Genomic DNA, 27,992 nt, shown 5'->3' on the forward strand with positions numbered 1-27,992 from the left:
GAATATGTTGGCGCTATATAAGGAAACAAAATAAATAATAATCTCATATTTTTTAATATTTGTTTTCATAAAGATGACAAATTAAAGTGCATTACAATTGTATTGAAGTCTTAATCATTGGTCATTACATGAGCATATATAACATTCATTGTCTACATTCATCCACCACCAGCAGTATCTTTGGTAATCATTGTGAAACCATGGCAGCGGTATACAGTATTGTATTCTAACAATGACTGTGAGGATACGCAAACACAATACATCCTTCATTTTAATACATAAGTTTGATCTCCAGGTGGGAGCATATAGGTTATTATACTGTACGTGTCTCATACCCACGTCCAACTCTCATTGTTCACTCCAAAGAGTTGGCACAAAGAGCCGACTCGTTCGAAGATGACACTTCACTACTCAGGAGAGTTGCCCATTCTACCTAGACTATGAGGGGTCACACCTTTTTGCGGGAGGCTTCTGACATTGGCATATTCCACATTATGGACCACCATCAAACAGGGCACTGTTGCTGGTCTTGAGCTTACGGGGACAAAAAGCCAAAAAGAAAAACAGACCTGGAAAATCTCAGGACATGTACACTAGTGAGTCGAACAGGCACTCCTACAATTGTATTGTATTGCCTGACCACTCCATTGATACGGAAGTGCGAGGTACCCTTGTTTTCATGATCCTGTGAATAGGCAATAAATGGTATTGGTGGGCAAACCCCTTAAGCCGTGTTCCATGTATATTATATGACATTTATTATATACAAGAATAAATTAATTTAAATAACAGTTGTATTTCAGATTGAGATTATCCAGAACTACAAAATTGATGGGCTATCCTTTGGATGGACAGTCCATATCAGATTGGTGATCAGATCTGATCAGCAGAGGTGCTGAGAAATTGACCTGTTTTGATACAAAAGCCCATGTCTAAGGCTTGATCATCAATTTTGTAGTCACTGTTAACCCCATTAAGCGCTTTTTCAAAAAATATAAATCACTAATTTTGAATAAATTATCCGGTATTAAATTAATTTTCATCTATTTTGAGTCCTGTGTTGTAATACGGTGCTTTTTGCTGATTTGGTATTATTAAAGAGGTTGTCTGGGTAAAATTCCCATTTTCAAGCACCCTGTTAGTGTTCGTTCTATCTTCAGTTAGCCCAAGTGGACTTAAAAATGGCATCTCTGTAGGACCTGGCACATTTGGTGTTACATGGACAGCCCATTGGTACCATGCAATCCTTCATTTTACCTGCGGAGGCACTGCAGAAAAATTGGACTCTTGCTCCAAAGTTTCCCTAAGCTTATTTTTGAACATAAAGGTAAAAAAAATAGTATTGTAAAATATACTGCATATACTCTATGCTGTATTATATAACCAACACAATATTTTTATCTTTACAATAGAGGTAATTGGTTTTATCATTCTCACTAAAGTTAATTTACTTCAGGTTTACAGTACTTTGCAGTACTTTCTGGCTATGATAGTAACAGTTTAACACTGTGATATTTGTAATATTAAAGTGACCCTCTACACTTCCTTTCACTAAGCCTCATTGCACTTAGTATACATATGGCAAATACCTTATGGTTCGTATTTCTCTGTAAGGGTTTAGTTATCTGTACTATATGATTATTCTGCCCTTGCTATAATAGAAATCAGCTCTCCATATACCTCTCCTCTCCATATACTTCTTTGTGAGCCTGTGCGTACTTGTGCGTATTCATAGCAGCCAATCAGAGGAAGCAGAACTGCAGGGGGCGGGAGCAACAGTATGAACCAATGATGAGACAGAGGTGTGTCTCAGACTATGTCGGACATCTTGTAGGCACTGTAGCTAAGCTGTAGTCACAGATCACAGCTCTGCTGCCATAGAGGATAGTTAAAAACCAGTCGAGAAGCAAGATCTAAAAAAAATAAATAGTGGGCATGATCCCCTTTAGGTACTGACTTACATTTAAGTTATGAGCTCTTGACTGGACAGTCACTCTAAATAAAATAAAATACCTATGTTATCTCAGCTTATAGCACTGTATGGATTTGATCCATTTTATCCACTTGACAGTCGTCCCCAATGATAACCCAAAGAGTTACCCATTCTACATCTTGCCGCTCACTTGCATAGTTTTGGTTCTGCAATTCTACTTTGGTAAAACAAACATATTAGCTACCTGAGAGAACAACCTTTGCTTCAAGGCATTTCACGGTGCAGACCTGCAAACTGTGCAGTGCATAGATTTCAAGGATACGTCTACCGTCACAGACATCGAGGTCTATATTGGCCTGGTAGAATCCTTTTGGTGGGTCATTCTTTATGAATGGTCACTCATATTATAAAATCCTCTTGTACTGTTGGTGGGCGATAAATAATATTTTGGCGGTCAGCAGTCTCAGCAGTATCATTTTGGTTATAAATGTTCTTTTTTTTCTTTGCTTCTCTTCTGTCAAGTATGTAAGATGCCGAACACATAAAAAGTCCAGATAAGGTCACAGCAACGGAGCTGAAGTAGAAAACTAGATTATATTGACCAGTGATGTCTACCAGAAAACCTGTCAGAAGAAAACAGAAGAGACCACTGCATTAATAAAAGGTATGAATGGATATATTGGGGGGGGATAGGTGGAGTTCTTCAAGGGGCTGTCCAGGAATTGAAGCAACTTGTGTGAAGGCTGGGAGAGGTATAAAAAAAAAAAAGCTTGAACAGACATCATTTTAATTTTATACCTCCACCGGCTTCTAGATATGTTTGCCAATTCCTGGGCATCCCCTTTAAGCTAACCTTGTTGAATTTTGGAATACAGCGCCATACATTTTGTCGTGGCTAGAGATGGTACTGCAGCTTACTTATCTCTTTCAATTGAATGGAACAGAACTACGTATTGTACCAGGCACAGCCACTACAGATTTCTACGGAGCCAGAGGCTGCTCAAGCCCAAGGGTCCCTTCAGTCCGTTAATTGGCAAAGATACCAGAAGTTTGGCCTCCACCCGTCTTATACTGGCCATTAATATTACACCCTTTAATGTGATATTCACATGTAATTTTACCTACCTGCCAGTGGTGGTCCCAACAAGATTGTAATACTTTCCAGTATGGTAAAAAGTCCAAAAGCTCCAGGGAATCGCTTCATGCCAACTATATCCATCAGTACTTGAAATACAAGGGATCCAATAACACTCATGGAGATGCTATACAGGACGCAATAAATAATAAGGGACGGAAAGGACGCAGATGCTGCACACACCAGGTTGCTAAGTCCGTTCGCGATGACTGCCCCACTAAACAGGTAAATCAGCTTGCCAGAGAATTTCTGCTGCTGGGACACAAGTCCAGACACTGGACGTGCAAAAATATTAATGAAACCAATGAGTGAGAGCAGAAGTGCAGCTGTAGATTCATCTATGCCATTGCTGGTAGCATATGGTACCAAATAGAAAAGAGGCAAAATAAAGCCTAAAACCATCCAAGAGACACCTATTGTATAAATCAGGTATGGTCTATGCCGGAGAAGTAGATCAAAAGCCATGTATCTCTGTAGGCCTTTCCCACCTTCCATCTCCTCAGCACCGCTAGTGACTCCATTGGCTGATGAGGATCCATTCTTAGTAGGGGCTGATGGTAGAGCTTTAACCGGTCGCATCATAGCTCCACATACGCAGCAGTTGAGTAACACTCCACCAAAGATCATAAAGGAGCCTCTCCATCCAAAGGCCTCCAAGAGGTGTTGGGACGCAATGGGCCAGAGAGCCATGCCTATTGAGGCCCCAGCAGAGGCCAGAGAATTGGCCAAAGTCCGACGTTTCACAAAGTAGTAACCAAGTACTGTGATTCCTGCTTGGAAGGAAAAACAGAGTCCCAAGCCTGTGTGAAAAACAGAATATTTTATTATTTATAGTGCTTCGGAAAAGTTTGGAAACTATACAGACTATTTGGGTCATTTTCACATTTGTGATAAAATGCTCAGATAAACCAATGTAAAGAAGAATCGGAACACTCTAAATAGTGTCCTTCCATCTACAGTATATTAGGTGTGATTCGCATGAACAAGTAAGCCAGTTTTGCCTCTGGAACAACTGGATGATTTTGCATCTGGGTGGAGGTTCATTTACCCATGGTAGGGACAGACATGGAGACTGTTGAAAACAACTGTCACACCACTGGGACCCCATGATCCCATGTCCACAGCCTGAATGGGGGCAATCGTTGGTGCTGCAGCTTCATTCATAGTCTACGGAGGTGAGGAAGGTGGTTGAGGGTTGTACTTAGCGATCTTTGTCTATCTCATAGCGACTTAATGGAGGGCCAACGTGCAGTAATGACCGTCACACCAGTCAAACAGGGACATGGATCTTCTATTTTTATGATCAGTAGAGATCCCCACAGCAAAATAATTCTTGTTATGATTGGACAACCCCATTAAAGGGAATCTACCACCTCCCTCAAGTATATTCAACTGTCACCACCATAATAGAGAGAACATTCCAGTGATAAACAATATACCATTATTATGTATTTCACTTTTGTAGATTTGGAGAAAAACTGTGAAGTCTCATGCAAATTAGGCAGTTGGTGCACTGGGGGCGGGGCATCAGCCCTGGGAGCACTGAATTTGCTGCTCTACTAGAATGGGTGACGTCATAGTAGTGGGAGGATCAACAGGATGGTGCACTCAGAAGATGGTAGGGATCTGAGTCACAAGAGAACTGCTCCAGAGGGCTGAAGCTCCACCCCCAATGCACCAACTGCCTCATTTGCATAAGAAGTCAAAGATAATTTTCCAAACAGAGATATAACAAAGATATGCAGTTTATCACTGGAATGTGCTCTGTAATGTGGTGGTAGGAGTTAAATATACTTGTGGGAGGTGATAGACCCTCTTTAAGGTCTTCTAGCAGAGGTGTTTAATGTAGTTTATAGGCCCCAATACAATGTCTATATATTGTGAGAAGGTGACAGGCAGAGTGCTGGAGTCCAGATATATCAGCCCCAGGTATCTGACGTATGTGAGGTCCAGGGCGGATCTGGAGTAGGCCTGAGCCCAGGTGTAGATCCTTGGCTCATTACTGGGCCAGAAAAGGCTGCAGATCCTGCATTACAGGGCAGTTCCATGGAGTGAAAGGAGGTGTGTGGGTCTGTCTTGTAACCCTGAGTCCGGTGAGACTATATTGTGCTTGGTTTGTTCATGTGGCTGGTAGTAAGCCACATGTATAGTTAGGTTAACATCACTGTTTAGTTAGTCGCTCAGATGATCAGGATTTTATTTTGTTCTTGCCTGAAGTTAAGGCTGTATTTAATTTTGCTCAAGATTTATTTATTTTTCTGTTTTTTTCTACATAAACCAGTTTGCTGTATACAGTCCTATGAAAAAGTTTGGGCACCCCTATTAATCTTAATCATTTTTAGTTCTAAATATTTTGGTGTTTGCAACAGCCATTTCAGTTTGATATATCTAATAACTGATGGACACAGTAATATTTCAGGATTGAAATGAGGTTTATTGTACTAACAGAAAATGCGCAATATGCATTAAACCAAAATTTGACCGGTGCAAAAGTATGGGCACCCTTATAATTTTATTGATTTGAATACTCCTAACTACTTTTTACTGACTTACTGAAGCACAAAATTGGTTTTGTAACCTCAGTGAGCTTTGAACTTCATAGCCAGGTGTATCCAATCATGAGAAAAGGTATTTAAGGTGGCCAATTGCAAGTTGTTCTACTATTTGAATCTCCTCTGAAGAGTGGCATCATGGGCTACTCAAAACAACTCTCAAATGATCTGAAAACAAAGATTGTTCAACATAGTTGTTCAGCGGAAGGATACAAAAAGCTGTCTCAGAGATTTAACCTGTCAGTTTCCACTGTGAGGAACATAGTAAGGAAATGGAAGACCACAGGGACAGTTCTTGTTAAGCCCAGAAGTGGCAGGCCAAGAAAAATATCAGAAAGGCAGAGAAGAAGAATGGTGAGAACAGTCAAGGACAATCCACAGACCACCTCCAAAGAGCTGCAGCATCATCTTGCTGCAGATGGTGTCACTGTGCATCGGTCAACTATACAGCGCACTTTGCACAAATAGAAGCTGTATGGGAGAGTGATGAGAAAGAAGCCGTTTCTGCACGTACGCCACAAATAGAGTTGCCTGAGGTATGAAAAAGCACATTTGGACAAGGCAGCTTCATTTTGGAAACAAAAATTGAGTTGTTTGGTTATAAAAAAAGGCGTTATGCATGGCGTCCAAAAAGAAACAGCATTCCAAGAAAAACACTTGCTACCCACTGTAAAATTTGGTGGAGGTTCCATCATGCTTTGGGGCTGTGTGGCCAATGCCGGCACCGGGAATCTTGTTAAAGTTGAGAGTCGCATGGATTCCACTCAGTATCAGCAGATTCTTGAGAATAATGTTCAAGAATCAGTGACGAAGTTGAAGTTACGCCAGGGATGGATATTTCAGCAAGACAATGATCCAAAACACCGCTCCAAATCCTCAGGCATTCATGCAGAGGAACAATTACAATGTTCTGGAATGGCCATCCCAGTCCCCAGACCTGAATATCATTGAACATCTGTGGGATGATTTGAAGCGGGCTGTCCATGCTCGGCGACCATCTAACTTAACTGAACTTGAATTGTTTGTCCAAAATACCTTTATCCAGGATCCAGGAACTGATTAAAAGCTACAGGAAGCGACTAGAGGCTGTTATCTTTGCAAAAGGAGGATGTACTAAATATTAATGTCACTTTTCTGTTGAGGTGCCCATACTTTTGCACCGGTCAAATTTTGGTTTAATGCATATTGCGCATTTTCTGTTAGTACAATAAACCTCATTTCAATCCTGAAATATTACTGTGTCCATCAGTTATTAGATATATCAAACTGAAATAGCTGTTGCAAATACCAAAATATTTAGAACTAAAAATGATTAAGATTAATAGGGGTGCCCAAACTTTTTCATAGGACTGTATTTTGTGTCTGTCTTGACTGTTCGGGTCCACACCACTGCTTCTACCTAGCTAACTTTTCCACAATACCTACTGGGTGCCATTATAACTCTGGTCCTATTATGTGGCCCCTCTATATCTTTATTCCCGCCTGCCATGTCCCATAAACATTACTGATGAATTCTGGTGACACAATAGTACGCTGGCAGTTAGACAGCAGAGTTACATTCATTTCTGGCTTGGATTAATGTTCATCCGTCCTGCTTCATTTCACAGGGTATGGTGTAGCTTTCACAGCTTATTGAAGCTCCAGGAATACAGACAGTCTCACAGGAATACTGCTTCTCCTTAGGGGAATACAGCAGGTAGGTAGGAGGACAGCGTACAGGAGAGAACAAGCAAATGGCTGATGGAAGACACCGGTCTCTGGGGTGCAATTTACATGGCTAGTAAGTTAACCTGACAAGTTTTTCTTTTATCGCTATAGATTCAATATCATGTGCTGATAAATGTCATTATCTCAGTTTATTGCAGCCCGAGCGCACCTTTTTTTTTGCTACAGAGCTTCGCAGTGTGCATGACGGCTTAGCCTATGTTCACATGGTGGAATTTGTACAAGCTGAAAAAAATTCAGCTTTAGGAATTTGAAGCTGCATCTTTCTCCTTGACCAAATTTTACCGGGGAATTCACTGTGGAATTTGCAAATTCCGCACCAGCCAGGCAGAATTTTTCAACCTCACATGGGAGTTATCAAGCGGAATCCACCTGACAATTGAGCATGACGATTAGCTGAAAATATAAAAAAATCTGAATCCTATTAGTGGTGGTGTGAATCTCGGCGCCCCTGCTGATCAGCTGAGTTTGTGTGAAGCTTTGTCCCACTATACGTTGTAGTGGCTGTGCAGAGTATTGAAGATTTAGATGAGCTGGACAAAGCAGCAATAGTCTGTACAGCCAATGCTCTGTACACAACATACAGTGTAAAGAATGAAGAGAAAAGTGTTTTTTTTTAGCACAATTGGTGTGGGTGCCAAGTGTTGGACCCACACTGACCTGATTCTGACATCCTATCCTAATAAGAGACTATCAATACTGTGAACCCACAAAATCCCTCTAATTTTGTACAAAAAGTAAATCTCATAGTGGAAACCTTCCATTATGAAACACAACTCACCTCCAATAAGGCCAGCGCTTAGGTACAGGTGAATGATAGTCTGAGAGAAGGAGCTGGTGACCATCCCAATTCCACATAGGAGACCACCAATCATTACTGCTACCCTGCAGCCAAATCTTTCTACCATAATGCTGCATAATGGACCTGTATGAGAAGAAAATAGCAAGAAAATAATCAAGACATTGGTGATAGAGACGTCAAAACTATATATTAAAGACTGCGTGCAAGATATACGCCTGTAAAAAACGGATTAGATTTTCTGGCTTAATATCCTAATTAAAGGATTTTTTCATGGAGGATTACATAGAGGCCTTCTTAAATTCTACCCGATCCCTCTAATACCACCTTGTGTAATCCCCCAAGGAATGTGCAATAAAATATCTGTGTAATTATGTTTCCCTCCATAAACTGTATTAAAGGGAACTGGTCACATTGGACACACATCTATTTTTGTAGGACAACGCTCAGTATAACCTGTCATTTATACTTTTCTATCTCTGCTCAATTTGGGTTTAGGACTCCAGTGGGCGGGCCTACCTAGTCTTCCCTATACAGCTTCTATACAGTTTTTCCCTACACAATGGGGTTTTCAGATAGCATCATGAAAAGGGTTGTCCATTATTTTTTTCTAATATCTGACTGGTGGGTCCCTATGACACGGTCCCTGACACGGTCCCTATGTAGATCAGCTGTTTGGAGGATCCTCAATAAGAAGAGAGCTGCAGTAGCCGCACCCTGCCCCTATGTAGCAGGAGAATATTACAAGGCCCTTTAAATAAATGCAGTTTATAGGGCCACATCCCACAATGCAATGGCAGAGGCAAATGTATTTATCAGATGGGCAACGTAAATGCAAATGCGTACCTCCCTGCTCCTGGCAGCAGCAACAGGATAAAGCATTGCCACATAGCTTATGTTTGCTCTGTTTTTTTAACCCTTACAACCAAGCCTTAGGGGTTGTCAGAGAATACACATTATGAGTGCATTCAGACTACGTAACGCCGGGCGTGTATGAGAGCCGTACACGCCGGCATTACGGCAGACTGCCGAACACTTCCCATTCACTTCAATGGGAGCGCTCGTAAACGCCGCTGTTACGAGCGCTCCCATTGAAGTGAATGGGAAGTGTTCGGCAGTCTGCCGTAATGCCGGCGTGTACGGCTCTCATACACGCCCGGCGTTACGTAGTCTGAATGCACCCTATGGGTACATTCACACTGAGTAAACGCTAGCTTATTCTGAACGTAAAACACGTTCAGAATAAGCGGCGTCTAAAGCAGCTCCATTCATTTCTATGGGAGCGGGGATACGAGCGCTCCCCATAGAAATGAATGGGCTGCTTCTTTCACTCCGTGCAGTCCCATTGAAGTGAATGGGGAGTGCCGGCGTGTACGCTCCGGCATGAGCAGAGCTTGCCGTATACGCCGGCACTCCCCATTCACTTCAATGGGACTGCACGGAGTGAAAGAAGCAGCCCATTCATTTCTATGGGGAGCGCTCGTATCCCCGCTCCCATAGAAATGAATGGAGCTGCTTTAGACGCCGCTTATTCTGAACGTGTTTTATGTTCAGAATAAGCTAGCGTTTACTCAGTGTGAATGTACCCTATTACTGCTTTTTTTACAGTGTTTTCTTGCTGCAATTTGCTAAGTATCGCCTGAGCCTTTGACTGTTTCTGTAACTCATCTAGTTGTGGTTGGGAGAAGTGGCCACATAATAATAATAATAATAATAATGATAATACATTTTATTTATATAGCGCCAACATATTCTGCAGCACTGTACAATTTGTGGGGTTCATGTACAGATAAAAAGATACATTACAGAGAAATAGTCAGTTCACACAATGGGACTGAGGGCCCATTTCCGTAGGTGTAATTGACATGCTCTGATTTACAAAACTGCAGCGGTTTTGGAAATTTCTTCGTGTCCATTGTGTGTATTTTTCCACAGTGTGTGGAAGGGTTTGACTTTGTCAAATGTAAAACGCCACGTTTTTTTCAATTGGCGTTTCTGGCATGGCCAAACCGCATTGTTTACGCCACCTGGGCCCGTGGCCTAAAAGGGATTTCATAGAATATGATAGGCCATCAACATGGGATCAGTGGAGGGGTTCTGACACCTGGGATCCCACACAGATCATCTGGTTCCAGTGTTTGGAAGTGCACTGTGGCCACTTCACTGTATACTGTGCTGTACTTTAGGGTGCATTCACACAGAGTAATGTGGCACTGATTCTGGCACGATAATTCGGGTAAGAATCAGCGCTGCAAAACAGAATCCCATTGACTTCAATGGGTTCCGTTTAACGCTGGTAACACATTGAAATCAATGGGTTAAAAAGCCTCCCATTGATTTCAATGTGTTACGCGCGTTAAAAGGAACCCATTAAAGTCAATGGGATTCTGTTTTGCAGCGCTGATTGTTATGCAAGTTATCATGCCAGAAACAGCGCCGCGTTACTCTGTGTGAATGCCCCCTTACATAGGAGCTTTGCTTGGTATTGCAGCTCAGCCCCATTTACTGATTCAGACTGAGTCCCCACATTGTGGAAATGCAGCTTATTTTGTTGCAGATTTTGTTGCAGTTTTTTGAGCCAACGTCAAGAGTGTTACAAAAACTATGGCATATACTAAACCTTTTAAGGCTAAGGCCCCGCGGGTTCTTTGTGCAGCGCTTTTAAGAGAAAGTTCACAGAGTTTTCCTCTGCGGACTTTCTCTTAACATTATATCTACAGGAAAGCCGCCGGCGTTTCTGTAGACATAATTGACATTCTGCGATTTGCAAAGCTGCAACAGCTTTGCAAATCACAGTGTGTCCGCCCTGCGATTTCTTCCGCAAAGTGGGCATGGGATTTGCCTGAATCCCATCCCCTTTGCTTGCACTTGCAACGTCTCTGCTGCGGGCAAATCGCGGCGTTTATGTCCCGTGGGGCCCCTGCCCCATTTTACACATTTTGCTACTATATATTCTGACTGCTCCATTTCTCCTGTCTTGTATAGCAGATGAGATATAGTCCTGGCGTACGATCCACATGATATTTGCTTTTCAGTTGTTTGTGTGCTGTCAGCTAAGGTTATGTGGATATTAAAGCCATTCTTTATCTGGTTTTTAAAGGACATTTCTCACACAAAAAAAAAAAAAATTCTGGGAAAGATAAGTTCCTGAGCTGGCATCTTTTATAATTTAAAACGTACATGTTTGTGACCATTGCATCTAAAATAATGAAGCTACTTGGGAAATTGTGTTGAAATTTGCAGTTTACAGCTACTATGCACAACTTTGTGTCTCTGTGAATTCACACTACAGATTTCTTGCAAACATAATAACATACATTATGTAGGTTAGCAAGACGTAGGGAGCAGTTAGAAGTGAGTTTGACAGGATCAGACTACACAAAATGTGTTTGTAGTGTGTTACCCTGGAGACAATTTGGACCTTTAGGAATATAATGATAGGTTCTTTTTAATTCATAGGCAAAGTTGTTTTCCTTTGTAATTTAGATGGGTTAGAGCTATAAAAAATATATTTACATGTAATGATATTTGTGAAGGTGAACATACCCTACAACTATACCAGTGCTACTAGATCACAAAGGGGTCAGTCCAAATTGTGGGGCGAAAGCAACATTTGTGTACACTATAAAGATATTGGAAGTAGATATACAGTTCTGTCTGGAAACCCATGGACTGCATGGCATATGTAATTAGTAGAGATAAAGTCCTCATTCCCTGGGGCCTATTCCCTCTAAGGGGGTAACTGAAAGGGATGTGACGGCTTGTTAACCCTTATACATGTTAAAGGAGGGGTACACGTGGAACATCCCCTAGGGATTTAGGTGTCTTTCCCACCTTTTTTACTGACCAGTGGAAGCCAAAGGGACAAACATTTGCCCTGTGTCAGGTTAATGGATCCATATAGATGCTTACTGTGTACATCAGGAACCATTCCGAGTGTGCAGCCGTACACGCGAGCACTTCCCATTCACTTCAATGGGAGTGCTCGTAGAGAAAAAAGCAGCCCATTCATTTCAATGGGGAGCACTCGTATGCCGGTTCCCTTTGAAATTAATGGGATCTGCTTTATACGCGCTGATTCTGAACGTGTTTTAATGTTCAGAATCAGTCAGCGTGTCTGTAGTTTGAAGGGGCCCTTGTATATCATTGTTTCCCCCTACGCCCAACAGCAGCACAACTGGGGTAATCCTGCCCCTATGAGCTGTTAGGACAGGTGGAATATTTAATTACCTAACAGCAATTAACCCCTATAAGAGGTCAGAGGACCAACTCCCCTTTGTGTTTTTTTCTGTCCTGTGGGACAGGACAGGTGGACGGGGGAGAGGTGCTTTGGCCTCCTATAGGGGTCCCCTCTCCCCCCCTAAAGATTGTACCTTGCTGCGTGGCTCTCTCCCTGCGCCGGTCCGGGTTCCCTGCTGGAGCAAGTGGGTGTCACCTGATGGTCCCCGGGATCTTCTGCTTCCAGTATCCTGGGTGATGACCATTGTATCTAATCCTCCGCTCTGCAGGCGGCATCGCGGACGTCCGGGCGCTGCAGGTTCCGGCAGGTAGGATCCTTTTGTCTGCCGGCGGGGGCTGGGAACTACTTCTCAGTTCCCAGGTTCCGTGGACTGCTTCCGGGGAAACCACGCATGCGCAGGCCGCGCGACTAAGGTATGTGCCGCGGCAGGCTGCGCAGGATCATAGGAAACAATGAACAGCAGGTAAGCAACTGCTGTTAGTGTGTCTTCCCTCCCCCCCCCCGCTTGCTCGAAGGGGGGGCGAGTTGTTATGAAATTAGGTGGAGCTCGGACCCAGGTGAAGGGGGCGTGGCTCCTCCCCTGTCCCTCCCCCAGCCGACCTATTTAAACCCCCCCTCCACCACAGTATGGTACCTGTCGCTCCGGTTGCAGGTACTTCTGAAGCATTGCTGCCTCAGGAGAAGCTCAAGAGCTGGAAGTTCAACTGCGTGTTATCAAGGTTGGTGGTGGTGGTGCTGGGGGGAGGGGCTGCTGCTGTTGTGGCTACTGTTGTTGCTGAGGTCCGGATTTTCTGTTTTATGCTGCTTCTTTCCTCCTAGTATGTCCTCCTCATCCTCTTCCACCCTCCCTCGGAGGAAAACCACTGCGAAGAGGAGACATCTGTCTTGTGCCCGATGTAATATCCCCCTCCCTGACGCCTGTGAATACAGGTACTGCCAGGGATGTAGAGCGCCTCCCTCCGAAGCTACCCCAATCAGAGAGATGGTCTCCTGGGTTAAGGACTTTGTGTCCCAGTCCATGAGGAAAGTGGATGAGACCATTTCCCACCTCGCCAAGAGGCCTCGGTTGGAGCCTTCTGAGCCCTCCCTCCCGCCCCTAGAACGCCTTCACATCGGGGAGGTTGAGTCTTCAGAGGAAGACCCGGTGGTGGTGGAGAAGGAGGTGTTTCCCCTCGAAAAGATGGGTAGACTTTTCAGAGTCCTCAGATCATGTGATCGGGAGGCAGGGGAAGGGCCAAGCAGGAGGGCAAAGTCCTTTAAAGCTAGTGCGGACCTGGTCCAGGTAATGGAAGGCGAGTGGAGGCGTCCCGAGAAAGCATTTACACCTTCCGCTAGGTTCAGGGCACTTTTTCCTATATCTGAGTCCCAGCAGGGGGCCTGGGGACCACCGCCAAAAGTAGACGTGGCAGTTGCCAAACTATCCTGCCGCACAGTCCTGCCAGCCGAGGACGGCTCAAGTCTGCAGGACCCGTTGGACCGCCGCGTAGAGGGGTCCCTGAGGCGGGCATACTCTGTCGCCTCGTCGCAGGCCTCCGTGGCCATATCGGTTAATGAGGTGGTCTCTGCCCTACAGGCCGAACTATCTTCCCTTGCTAGGGATATAGACACGGGGGTCCACCGGGACGACCTCCTATCGGCTATGTCCGATATTAATTTATTGGTGGACCACTTGGCTGAATCCTCCAGGTCGCAACTAAGACTCGCCTCCAAATCTATGGCCCTCACCACTGTGGCCAGGCGACCGTTGTGGGTTAAACCATGGAGGGTGGACAACTCCTCCAGACTAGGGCTTTGTACCCTGCCCTTTGAGCCCGGTAGGCTCTTTGGCAAAGCCCTGGACAAAATCATGGAGGATCTGGCGGACACTAAAACTAAAAATCTGCCGCAGCCGCCAGAAAGGAGAAGAACTGCCTTTCGAGGCCGAGGGTCCTCCACCAGAGGTTTCAGGGGGCGTGGACGCTCCGCTCCCCAGGGCCGAGGTAGAGGACGCGGTACTTTCCGTGACCGTAAGAAGGATCCCTGACCCATTAGTGGTCTGCCATCCTGGGAGAAAGCGGGCCCGTCCATCTAGGGCCCCGACGCAAAGGTCCCAGGGTCCTTGGCTACATCTAGGCTCCACCGGCCGAGAGAACATCTTGCCCTTTTTAGGGCCCCAAACAACTTCATCTTTGAGTACCCGTCCAGAAGGATCTCCCTCCAGGCTTCGTGGTTTCCAGAATCTTGGGCGAAGGACTCAGGTTCATCTTCGACATAGACCGCTTCCGTCTCGGGATGCGGCTTCCTTAGGGAACCTTCAGGCCAGGTACACTCGCAGGATCTCTCATAGCTCGGCCCAGGACCTTAGATCAATGGGACGAACACCCAGATGGAAAACCTTGTCTTCAAGTTTCCACCCTCCCAGATGGCAGAATTTCAGCCTCCCCTATCTCCAGGGGAGTAGTATCCACGGGTCTTCCCCCAGCTCCCTAGTAGGGCTGGGGAGCCCTTTAGGGGGACAGAAGGCCTCTCAGAGCCAGGATCAAAGAAGACCCGTTAAGATTTTTCACGATTCCATCAAATCGAATCCAGTTCCGGGGATTCACCAGGGACTCTCCTACCTGGAGGCACCTTCTCTATGTCAAGAAGCTGCGAGTCCGGAATCGCTGTCCCTAGGGACTAAAAGAGCCTATCCAGTGAACCATCAGTGCCCGGCCATGATTGGCCCGGCAGACCCATCTTCACGATGGCAGGTCCTCGGTCAGGTTTACCTAGACCCTGTTGACCACAGATGCCTCCCGGTCCAGGGGAGCTCATCTGGGGGAGACCCTGGTACAGAGCACCTGGCGTTACCTGAAGAGAACGCGCTTACCCAGCTGGCAAGAAATTACCAGAGCTCAGGTGAAGCTTCTGACGTGGACTCCACAAATTCGGGAGTAAAGAACCAGGACGGACAGCCTGTTCACAGCCGTTTACGGTCATCCCGGACAGAGGACGAGAACCCTCTCCACGTCACCAGACGCCAGGATCCTCATCTATTTGGATCTATGTATTCCCCAGCGGCCAGCGGTTCAAATTCCAGGTTACAGTCGGTGGGACTGACTCACCAAAATGCGGAGGACCTTAGCCAGGTCATCCCCAGACCAGGATGCTCTCCACTATCCTATCAAAGGATGAGGTCTCCCCGAGGTGGATCTGATGGCCACCTCAAACGGCGCTGCAATATAGGAACGTCGCTCCCCAGTTCGGGAAGACAATCCTCCAGCGCTGTATGCTCTGTCAATACCAGGGAGGATCAGACGGAAGTGCGTCTACCCTCGTCAACTGAGGATTCGGAAGGTATTGACAAAACGCAGGCAGAACCGGAACTTGGCAAGGAAATCGCCATTCTGGTTAAAAAGGGCATGGTTCACCGTCCTCACTCTCATGAGACGGAGGAACACCTGGAGGCTTCCACCAGTGTAAACTCTGGTAACCCGGAACAGCCGGCCCTATCAAGGCCTGAACAGATGCAACCTCACTGCCTGGAGGTCAGCCAGCCTTTAGCTGGCAGAAGAGGATTATCCCAGGGAGTGCTAAGAACTTTGGCGCACTCAAGAGCAGAGTCAACTAACCAGAGCTACCAGAGGGTCGCCCGAATCTTTCAGAACTGGTGTTCGAGTAACCAGCGCGACCCTGATAGGAATGCAGTCTTGGAGTTCCTACAAGACGGCCTGGAGAAGGGGCTAGCACCTGCTACCTTGAAAGTCCAAGTCTCAGCTCTGTCCGCACTCCTGGAGACCCGGCTAGCACTAGATCCTCTGATTAAGCAATTTTTAAGAGGGGCTACTAGACTCCGTCCTCAGGTGCAGCCACCGGTCCCGATCTGGGACCTGGCCGCAGTTTTGCAAGGGCTCTGTGCGCCCCCCTTTGAGCCCCTATCTGAGGTGGATTTGAAGTACCTAGCATACAAGATAACTTTCCTGTTGGCAATAACCTCCGCCAAGAGGGTTGGTGAGCTACAAGCCCTAGCGGCCTCTGAGCCATTTATAACCTTCTTTCCAGACAGAGTGCAACTGAGGTTTGTCCCAGGATTCTTGCCAAAGGTACCCACGCCTCAGAATGTTAACCAGGCAATCGTCTTACCAGCGTTTTTTCCCTCTCCCACCTCTGAGTGGGAGGAAAGGATGCACAAGTTGGACTTGGTGAGAGCATTGCAGATTTATCTAGAGCGGACTGCGTCCTTTCGGAAGTCAGAGAATTTGCTGATCAATGTGTTTGGCCACACCAAAGGGACCAAAGCATCCAAACCAACTCTATCAAGATGGATTAGAGAAGCCATTATCTGCTCCCTACGTGCTCAGGACCTCCCGGTACCAGACCTTATCCGTGCCCATGCCACCCGAGCAGTGGCGACATCATGGGCCGAGAGACGTTTTCTTTCCTTGGAACAGATATGTGCAGCGGCTTCTTGGAGTTCTCAGCTAACTTTCGCCAAACATTATAGACTTGAGTGGCGAACAAGGGAGTCCACAGCATTTGGACATTCGGTATTGGCATCAGCTTGCCAGAATCACCCGCCCTAAGGGAAAGCGATACTTGCTAAATCCCCAGTTGTGCTGCTGTTGGGCGTAGGGGGAACGAAAGATTGTGAATGACAATCTGTTTTCCCTTAGCCCAAACAGCAGCACAAGGCTCCCTCCCTATGCTGTAATTGTACTATTTGTTTGGATGTCATATTACTTCTGTTAAATAGATGTCTAAAACTTTACTTGCTACTAACACAAAGGGGAGTTGGTCCTCTGACCTCTTATAGGGGTTAATTGCTGTTAGGTAATTAAATATTCCACCTGTCCTAACAGCTCATAGGGGCAGGATTACCCCAGTTGTGCTGCTGTTTGGGCTAAGGGAAAACAGATTGTCATTCACAATCCTTCGATATCACTGATATGTTGTGAACAGGGTCTAATGCTCAAATAATGTTAATATAATACGGTTCTTATGTACATAAAAACATATGTTTTGTACTAGGAAACAAAACTGTCCACATGTTTGTATCAGATGTGTATGAGATGCCTACCTCCAGCATGCAGTACTGCTGTAATAATGGATGGAAACCAGGAGGTCTCTGTGTTGGATGCCTGGAAGGAGTTCTGGAGATCTGTATAAAACACTCCAATGCAGGACGGAAACCCAAGAGTTAATCCGTTCGTTAGCATAGAAGCCACCAGCACCCCCCATGACCATGGCCCATCGGGGGTCTCCATTCTGAGTCTTCCCACGGGCGTCTCCCTATGGTGTAATCTGCACAATGAAAGAAGTTGTGTGTTAATCCATACCTGTTGTAAAACCATATGGTTCCTATTTTCACCAACACACTCACATATTTAGTAATACAATTGCAGGCTATAAGGCATCTGAAAAGAACCTAAGAGACAAGTGTCTGATCGCTGAGACTCCAATTCTAGTCTATGTGTCCTTGAATATTACAGGCAGAACACAGATGCCATCCTTTTTTATGGACCCAGAGACATAAATTTTTTTTAAAGATCAATCTTCTTTATGCAGACATGATAAATTGGTCAACAACCGAAAGAACATGACTGTAGACAAATAAAATCGTGTGCTATCTGTGAATAACACAGACATTACATATCTGGATAAAATGTACATATAGTAGTTGGGCCCTTACAGTCAGATTTCTGCCGTGGATCTGCAATGTCCACATCGGCACCAGGATTTATCCTATTCAATGGGGCTGATCTGCATCCGGATAATTCATGTCGGTGCTCGATGTGTGAATCTGTACCATGTTCTATGGAATTACTGCTAATGTATATCGGATTGTCATGGACGGGGAGTATTCCAGACTGATAAGCATCATGACGTTGAGTGTACATGTGTATGTGAAGAATGCTGCTATGTACTATATACTGACAGGCAGGTACCCTAAGATAATGTACAATATATAAATACTGTACACTGTAATAATGTATATGGGTTTATTTCATTCTATGTACAAGGCAGTTAAGATTCTTTATTAGGAAATGCTCCCATTATAAAACCTGAATCCAAAACTTGTAGAACAGTATAGGATGCTGCTGCTAATCTCCATGAAATTACAGTGGGTTCATTCATTCATATCAATGAGCACAAAGTATGGTAGGGCTCACTGTACTGCATTGCCCACAAGCCAAAAACTTTGAGTATATTTAAGACTATGCACCTGATGCAGTTACTATACACAAGCCTATGACCAGTGACTCAAAGCCACAGCACTTCCATACCGCCGCAATTCATGAGAAATATCCATATGTTGTCATAAGGTGAAATTGTATTTATAAGTAGTAGTACAGAATCCTCAGATTTATATAGAAATATATACTTAACTCATTTATTCATTTATGCTGTTATGTGATTGTATATATAAGGTATAACATTATTTCTGGTGATTATATATCTTATATTTCACATTACACTCTCCCCCCTCTGTATCTACATCTGTAGTTTGCATTACTCTATGAGCTGGTGGGTGGACACTAGCTATCATACACTGCTGCACACAGTGAGTAGAGGAGAATCTGCAACATAACTGTCTAGAAACAGCCAAATAATACATACAGTATACAGAGACGTACTGACATGAATAAAGTACTTTGGTTGTGATAAAATGTTTCTATTCAGCTCCAACATCAATCTAAACATCTTATTTCCTGCCCCCTCCCCTCTCCATAGACTCCTACAAAGATGAATCATTAGTCACGTGACCTTAATTCCATCTAGCGATGGATAAAGTAGTGACTGTTACAGTTAAAGTCACATCAGTAGAGGGCGAGGACATGGAAACAGCAGAAAGACATTTCTCTCTGATAGGATATATTACAAAGTTTCTTACAATCGCCTTTACTATTCCTTACAAGTTTGTTGAAGACACAGTGTCTATTCAGTTTTGTGCTCTTTCTATGCTTAGGAGTCTAATAGCCTTCCCTCTATGTGCAAAGAGAATTAGCAGTGAATCCCTGAGAAAATACATCACCTATAATGTTAGAAAATCCACAAAACAGTGAAGCAGAATAAGTATCACATCATTCATTGTGCATGTACTTACACCAGACATAGGATTGACACAACAGTACAGTATCTGCAACTTCAAGGCTAACAGACACATCCCATGATAAAAGTGAAGACAAATAGGAACTTGCGTAAAAACCTCCGCCTTGTCATGCTGACAGCTTCCACATGTACAGAGCAGCGATAGACAGCACTTGAAATACAGGTCTACCTATTACATTCCTTCCTTACTTCCTCCTCGCTCTGGTGTGTATTAAACACAGTTACCTCTTATACAGTGACTCACACACTTCTTACGACTGGATCTCCTTCTCTTTCCCTTCTTCCCTCCCTCTCCTCATTGCCGCCGTACACAGTCCACAAATACACTCTTACTGTAATTACTATAGGCAGTAGTACCTTGTGTGTCATGCCCAGGTCACCTATAGCTATGAAGCCACGGCTGAAGCCTTCCTCTTCTCTGCTATTTCTGTGATAACTGTTCTCCTCCCTCACCAGGACACACCTGTATGTCTCAGTATGACATCTCCTCCCCCTTCACCTGGATATTAGGGACACCTGGCGTCAGGTAACCGTGACACAGCATCTGCAAGGCACAAGGACATGCAATGCGTTACATGAAGTATCGGGTGCGGCATGATGGGCATCACCTCTCACACACTGCCGTCAGCTGGATGGAGAAACAGTCATTTATTCTACGTACCTGTTATTACCTGTTTTATATTTACACAAACTCTATACAAGAATAGCACATGTAGTGCGGCCAAGAAAAATTTCCATTGTGCCCTACTTTTTTATTGGGTGGTAAATGCATCAGGCCATATTCTCAGATGTAGCTGACACTGACATCTACAACAAATGCTTTCCATTATGAATAAACCTCTTAGGCCTGGTGCACCTCTGCTGATCTGGGAGTCCGCTTGGGGACCCCCCAAATGGGATACCGAACACATTAAAAAGTGGTTAGCTAAGAAACCACACGGACCCTATAGACTATAATGGGGCTCGTGTGGCTTCCGCATGAAACATGTGCAGAGAAAAGTCGTACTTACAGTACTTTTCTCTCTGCATGATTCATGTGGACACCGAGTGGAAACCACACAGACCCCATTATAGTCTATAGGGTCCGTGTGGTTTCTTAGCTAAGAGCTTTTTAATGTATTTGGTATTCAGTTCGGGGGGGTCTCCAAGTGGACTCTCAAACGGAATACTGAACGCAGATGTGAACCGGGCCTTAGAAGAACCAACACGGATGTAAAGTGTTATGCAAAAGTTTTAGGCATGTGTGGAAAAACTGTTGCAAAGTAAGAGTGCTTTTAAAGCTAGACATCAATATTTGGTGTGACCTTTGCCCTTTGCTTTCCATCAGTTCTTCTCGGTACACTTGTCTACAGTTTTTGAAGGAACTCGGCAGGGAAGTTGTTCCAAACATCTTGGAGAACTAAGCTCAGATCTTCTGTGGCTATAGGCTTCATCACTTCCAGGACTCTTCCTCTAAAGAGCGCTCACACCAAATATTGATGGCATGTAGATTTCATTCACTTCTCTTTGTTAATAGACAAAAATAAACTCTTCTAGTTCTGAAAGCATTCTTACTCTGTGACATTTTCCCCACACCTACCTGAAACTTGTACATTTGAAGACTATAGGAATTACAGGAAAGAAAAAGGCAAAGAAACACAAGTCTCTGCCTCAGTGCCGGACGTATACTGAAACATGATTACAGCATGGAACAGTAGTCCCGCGGGTACTCCGAGCATCATACATGGGCAGGACATCCCCATGAAGTCTCCCTCAAGCAGCGTAAAGTCAGTTTCTTAGAACACCCATCACCCACCTGTTGTGAAAATGTATAGATGGACTGCATCCACCATTACCACAACCAGGTAAAAATTCAGGACTGGCAACCTCACTTATTTTCCATTGATGTAGCCTTTATTTAGATTTTCAGGCCCAGAGACAACACGTGTAATAGCTAAGAAAGTTACATTTGTATGTAGGTGGCGAGACTCAACCTATATCTAAATTATTGCATTTCATGTAGAAAGATCTTATCACCGTCCCTGCCCTCATCTGCACATCAAATAGGACATGAAAGGTGTCACAAATAATTCATGATAAAAACACAATCTATATAACTGTAGGCAATGTATATAACTTATATGTATATAATAGATGCAGCTTCATGTATTTAACTACACCACCCCCACAACTGAGCTCACTACATTCATAACTGCTCGTACTCTAGACACAGAGGATGGAGTTACAAGTGACATTACTAAAATAGGAGGACGTTTCTAGATGATACAGATAGACAGGTGCCGGAATCATGTGACTATGGAACCCGTCACATACGACGCTGTAAACAAATAAAGGAACATATATGAGTTTACCAAAAAATTAGGCAAGGGATAAGGGATGGAAGAGAGAGAAAGAGGGAAAAGGGAAGGTCAACCATAGGCTTTATTGAGGGGAGGGGAGAGGGATAGCAATCGCATTCTATAACAACATCCACTCTGTCCTTGATGGAATAGTCTCTGAGCAGGCTGAGGATTTGTTACAGTGTTCTTGCTCCTAGTAAGTGTAGAACAGACCGGTTGCCTTTGATGCAGCTGTAGGCGCGGGGGTAGGTTCTGGTTCTTCTTAAAGAGACCCTGCAGGTGTTTGGAGATGTAACAATAAAGCACCATGGAATAAAACTTCACTTTTACTGTAGCAATATAAAATACATATAAACTCCTCCTGAAACAGATTCAGTTACAATTCCATAAATAGTTTAAATTACACAATCACAAATCACATGGCCAAACCTCAAACATAATGCATGCAAAAGAGTCATAAGGGCAGCTAATAAAAGTCATGCTCGGCTATGTTACCCCAAAGGCAAAAATGTCTTATTTGGCAGAGTCTGAGTACACATACCAAACTGTATAAACAGTATGACTATCAGGAAAATAAATGGTTCAATCTCATCAATTTCTCATATGTATAGCAGTCCTTCTTGTCCAATGAAGTAGGAGCGGCTGATGTCCACTGTCCAGGGCTTTATCTTGCCCTTACTAAGCCAATGTCCTCCAAGGCTCCAGCCCTTACAAGGGCAGTCCATTCTACGCTACGCGCTTCATCCTTGGTGAACGACGACTCATCAGGGGATTCTTAGTACATATGTCTAGTATAACCTCTAGTCTCAGACCACTTCCATTTTGTTAAGTTAAAGTTTTAGACTAGTATCCACTAACAGTCTGCATGTCTCCTGTGCGCAAAGGAGCCATCAACTACTGCTTCAGCCAATTATAAGGTACATGTGTTATTACAGAACAATTATTACTAATAATACATTTTATTTCTATAGCGCCAACATATTCCGCAGCGCTGTACAATTTGTAGGGTTCAAATACAGACAGAAAGATACAAAACAAAGAAAGTCATTTCACACAATGGGACTGAGGGCCCTGCTCGCAAGAGCTTACAATCTATGAGGTAGAGGGGGTGACACAAGAGGTAGCAGGGGCGGCATTGCTTATACAGAGGTCAGACAATATTGTAATAGAGGTGACTGTAATTACACAAACATAAAACTTTATGAGCCATCACTAGTGGTGTCCTGTAACATGTGGCATCATATCATGTGGGGTAATGTGGGAGCGGGGACACAGGGGGGTTAGATTTTGGGGATTCTAATTATATTATGGAAGGGTTTACATTAGAAATTGTGATAGGCCTGTCTGAAAAGATGTGTCTTTAGTTTGCGTTTGAAACTGTAGAAATTGGGAGTTAATCTGATTGTCCGGGGTAGAGTATTCCAGAGAAATGGTGCAGCTCGGGAGAAGTCTTGTATACTAGCATGGGAGGTTCTGATAATAGAGGATGTAAGTGTTAGGTCATTGAGTGAACGGAGAACACGGGTTGGGCGGTAGACAGAGATGAGGGAGGAAATGTATGGAGGTGCGGCATTATGGAGAGCCTTGTGGAGGAGGGTGATAACTTTATATTTTATTCTATAATGAATAGGCAGCCAATGTAATGACTGGCACAGACCAGAGGCATCGCTGTAACGTCTAGCCTGATAGATGAGCCTGGCCGCTGCATTCAGAATAGATTGCAGAGTGGAGAGTTTTGTGAGGGGAAGACCGATTAGTAAGGAGTTACAGTAGTCAAGGCGAGAATGAATCAGAGAGACAATAAGTGTCTTTAGTGTATCTCTGGTAAGGAAAGGGCATATTCTGGAGATGTTTTTGAGGTGGAGGTGACATGAATGTGCGAGTGATTCAACATGAGGGGTGAAGGAAAGGTCTGCGTCAAACATGTCCCCGAGGCAGCGGGCCTGCTGCCTAGGAGTTATAGTAAGGCCTGAGACTGCAATGGATATATCAGGGACAGATTTATTAGATGGTGGAAACAGCAATAGTTCAGTCTTAGAGAGATTTAGTTTCAGATAGAGCGAGGACATGATATTAGAGACAGCAGAAAGACAGTCACTGGTGTTCTGTATGAGTACAGGGGTGATGTCACGGGAAGATGTGAATAATTGGGTGTCATCAGCATAAAGATGGTACCTGAAGCCAAATCTGGCGATGGTTTGTCCAACAATTAACAATTGTTACAGCACCACCAAATCCCACCATATGGTGACATATCTATATGATACCTGTAGGTTTTCTACATCCTGTAGACAAAAGGAGAGATCTGAGTCTTATAAAATCTAGTGATTGCCATATTCACACCAGCATGTCATGGAATAAACCATCTTTCCAGCTAGTATTGTGCTTCAGGTTGTCTGGGATTGTAACATTGACCTATTATGGTAGGTCATCAATACCAGATAGGTGGGGATCCCAGTTATCATCTGTTTGTAGAGACTACAGTGTTTGGGTGAGCACTATAGCCTCTGCATTGAATACAAAGCACAACGATGTACGTAGGGACTATGCTTGGTATTGCAGCTTGGCCCCTTTTACTTGAATGGGACTGAGCTGCAAACACACTATGTAATAAATGAAAGTGAAGTTGCGGGCCTGTGAAGTGGAAGTGACACTCACCCTTTTAAACCCAACTTTTCTAACAGTTTTGAGGATTATAGTCTAAGTCACACAGTGATTTTACCAGGACTGCAATATGACTCACCACCAAAGAATAATCTGTGCCACAACAAGCTAACAAAAATGCCTTCATATTTAGTGTTAGTTATGTTACAGTCTTTAACTCCTTCCTGACATTTGCTATAATAATGTTTTTTAAATATGGCGCCCGCTCTGAAACAGAGCAGACGGCGTAATTGCCAAGTCTCCGATGTTCTATGCAGCAGTAACCCAGCAGTAATGCCTGTGATGAGAGACTGCTTCGATTGCAGGCATTAACCCTTTCAAACACCCTCCTAGTTGACCCCCTTTTCCCTAATCACAAATAAAAATAAACATTTACAAATCATATATACCCATATCCATAAAAACATGTACTTGCCCCCAACTGACTCCTTACCCAACCCCATACAGAGAAATATAAAAAAAAGTTACAGGTGTCAAAGTTTTTTCCCCAAAGTTTTGGATTTTGTTAAGATGTTAAACCATAACAAAAACTATATAAATTTGGTATCGCCGCAATCGCAGCGACCCACAAACTCCAGAAAACATGTCGTTTTGGCTGCACAGAGAACACTGTAAAAATTAAACTCATAAGAAAATGGCACAAATTTTTTTTTTTTTTTTATAAATCCCCCCATTCTAATTTTTTTTCAGCTTCCAGTTCTTCCCAATATTAAATGGTATAACTATGAAGTACAATCTGTCTCAAAAATATAAGTCCTCAGACAGCATCGTGACCAAAACTTAAGGATGATTTAAAATATCAAACTAGGTAATACTGACTTTATCGATCCCTCTGGAGCTTTGTATTGTGGCCTTCAGTGATGACGATTTAACATTGACAAGTGACTGATGCAGGTTATTACTGACCGCAACAGATACCACTAAGGTCATCGCTTCTGCCAGTGGTTGGTTACAGTGGCGTAACAAGGAATGAAGGGGGTCCCCATGACATGGCCCCCCAGCCGCCTTCCCTCCCCTGAAGACCCCGACCGACCGATTCCTCCACCCACATTCCAGCATGTACTATTATGCCCCATAGTGGCCCCTGCACACAGTATTATGCCCCATAGTGGCCCCTGCACACAGTATTATGCCCCATAGTGGCCCTTGCACATAGTATTATCCCCCATAGTGGCCCTTGCACACAGTATTATCCCCCATAGTGGCCCTTGCACACAGTATTATGCTCCATTGTGGACCACCCATGAACAATTATTATACTCTGGGGTCTTTTCAGACCCCAGAGTATAATAATCGGAGACCCAGGGTTAGATACAAACATAAAAAACACTGTTACTTACCTCTCCTGGGCTCCGGCGCACTACCTACTGATGTCAGCCATCTTCAGTGATGGAACAGACGTCACTTGAGCTGGGGCTTACATTGCGACGCATAAGGACGGAAGTCCGGCCCATGTGACGTCTGTGACGTTACCTATTAGGCCCAAAGCCTTCAGGAGGGCAGGAGAGCTAAGTAACTGTTAGGGAATAGCCAGATGATAATTCCCCAGAAGCTGCTGGTGAACCCTGGAGGGAGGGGCACAAGGGACAGTGAGCCCTAAACTGAAGCCCCCCGCTTGCCCTTCCTATTGCCAGACCCTATCCTAGGTGATAGGCGACAACCACGAGGACAATCCCTCCCTGAATACGTGAAACACAAAATGCAGACAAGACGTACAACAACAAAGGGAGGTCAGGTAGCCAGGGTTTGGTAACAAGAGAGCGATGCAGTGCCAAATCGGAGTCAAGAGAATAGTCAGTAGGAAAGCCAGAGGTCAAGGATTAGCATACAAGTAAATAACAGCAAGCGATACCAGAAAGCAAGGGCAATAACCGGCACCAGTGTGACTGTGAGCCAAGACTAAATAGGGAAGGAAGAACCCGCCCAGAACCTGACAGGAAGAAAAGCTGTCAATCACAGGCAAGACAGATTAACCACTTAATGAACAGAGGCAACCTTGGCAGAAGACGGATGTGGTGCAAATCCAATTAAGGACTAGAGCCGTGTTCACACAGTGCAACTAAAAACCTTAAGCAGATTGTCAAACTGCACACGCCTCCGGCGCCGCAGCATGCGAGCAGAGGGTGGCGCAGAGGCCCGAACAGGCAGAGATGTTACAGTAACATTGCTTTATATGTTTACGTCACCTTTTCTAGGCCTCTGATCATTATACTCGGGGGTCTGAAATGACAATGATAATGATAGTGTTTGTGGGGATCGCGGGCCCACAGCTCCACTTACCAATCCCGGCTCCTGCTCACAGCCGTCTCCGCAGAAGGAGAAGCATCAGTGGCCATGAGCAGGAGTCAAGATTGGTAAGTAAATAGGAGTTACTCCAGCAGGTAACGGCCTATTAAAAAAATAAATAAATCGGCACTGGTAGCAGCTTCCGCCAGGCCCCCTAATGTCCCGGATCCTGTGGCAGCCGCTACTGCAGCTACCCCGGTAGTTACGCCCCTGGTTGGTTAGATCTTCATATGACAATGCTGAAAGTAGTCTTTGCATCAGGACCTCTGCCAAACATGCTTCATGTACACGACTGCAGACAGTGTATGGGTCCGTAAATATAATGGACAGCTATATGACATCCACAATTTTCACGGACCTATACCCTAGAATAACCGAACTGAGCCGCATAAACAGACAGGTATAGGACTTATCCCATATTTTGCAGCTCATATCCAAGGTCTCAACACAGATTCATGAAAACTATGGATATGAATGAGTCTGTATTATATGACAGAGGGGCCTTCCAGCTCCTGAGCCACTAGATCTGGAGTGCAAGTGCTACCTCTGCACCCACCATAGCTGCATGTCACTTATTACTATTACATAATACACACTATTATTAGTAATGTTTGTCTGTAGAGATTACAGGGTTGTATCAACCTGATATCCTGGGTGTGGATATAATAACCAAACCCACTAATTACTAAAGGAGGACACGTTCTTTTATCTATGTATTGTATGAGCTATACTTTTCATGCTTTGCTCAAATTGGGGTCATAATTCAATTACAGAAAATGCCCCATAGATCTATAGACAAAGCAATGGATACACTGATATATAGATGCAAATACTATACTGAGATATATTAAAATCTTAATATTAGAAGACAAAATATTGGGCAATCTAAGCGTTAAAGATGTAACAGTTTATTAATTCCATTAAACGCATATTTAGCAGAAACATTACTCATGACTCATTACATTACACACACTGGACTCATAAGCAGATATATATATATATATATATATATATATATATATATATATATATATACTATATTAGACTAGACTTTAGAGAAATAGCACTGACATAAACTTACAATTTATATTAAGTAGAGGGAACTCATTTTACTTTTTATGTCTTCTCCAAACTTCTCACTATCTCCTTAGCCTTCTCAGTGGATCCTGTTTTTGTCTTGTGGGCCAGGACTTAGGTGCGGGGTACAGATACCGGGAATAGGGACAGATTCAGCAGCGAGGCACAAGTAGG

The 27,992-nt window shown here is 44.1% G+C and overlaps 1 protein-coding gene across 4 annotated transcripts; it reads right to left on the reverse strand.

Moving 5' to 3' along the window:
• Positions 1-35: 35 nt before the first annotated feature.
• Positions 36-27,992, reverse strand: SLC16A5 (solute carrier family 16 member 5). Of its 4 annotated transcripts, XM_075277230.1 has the most exons (7): positions 27,823-27,992; positions 26,642-26,675; positions 19,810-19,996; positions 17,420-17,643; positions 8,127-8,270; positions 3,059-3,868; positions 36-2,556 (listed from the first exon to the last, which is right to left on the reverse strand). In XM_075277230.1, the coding sequence occupies exons 4-7, from the start codon at positions 17,604-17,606 to the stop codon at positions 2,333-2,335; spliced, it is 1,365 nt and encodes a 454-aa protein (XP_075133331.1). In that variant the 5' UTR covers positions 17,607-17,643; positions 19,810-19,996; positions 26,642-26,675; positions 27,823-27,992; the 3' UTR covers positions 36-2,332. The 4 variants fall into 4 exon arrangements, with proteins under 4 accessions (XP_075133331.1, XP_075133332.1, XP_075133330.1 ...); XM_075277231.1 differs by lacking the exon at positions 26,642-26,675 and having other exon boundaries at positions 27,855-27,992; XM_075277229.1 differs by lacking the exon at positions 26,642-26,675.

The sequence above is a fragment of the Leptodactylus fuscus genome, chromosome 6 (assembly GCF_031893055.1).
Source record: "Leptodactylus fuscus isolate aLepFus1 chromosome 6, aLepFus1.hap2, whole genome shotgun sequence".
NCBI lineage: Eukaryota > Metazoa > Chordata > Amphibia > Anura > Leptodactylidae > Leptodactylus > Leptodactylus fuscus.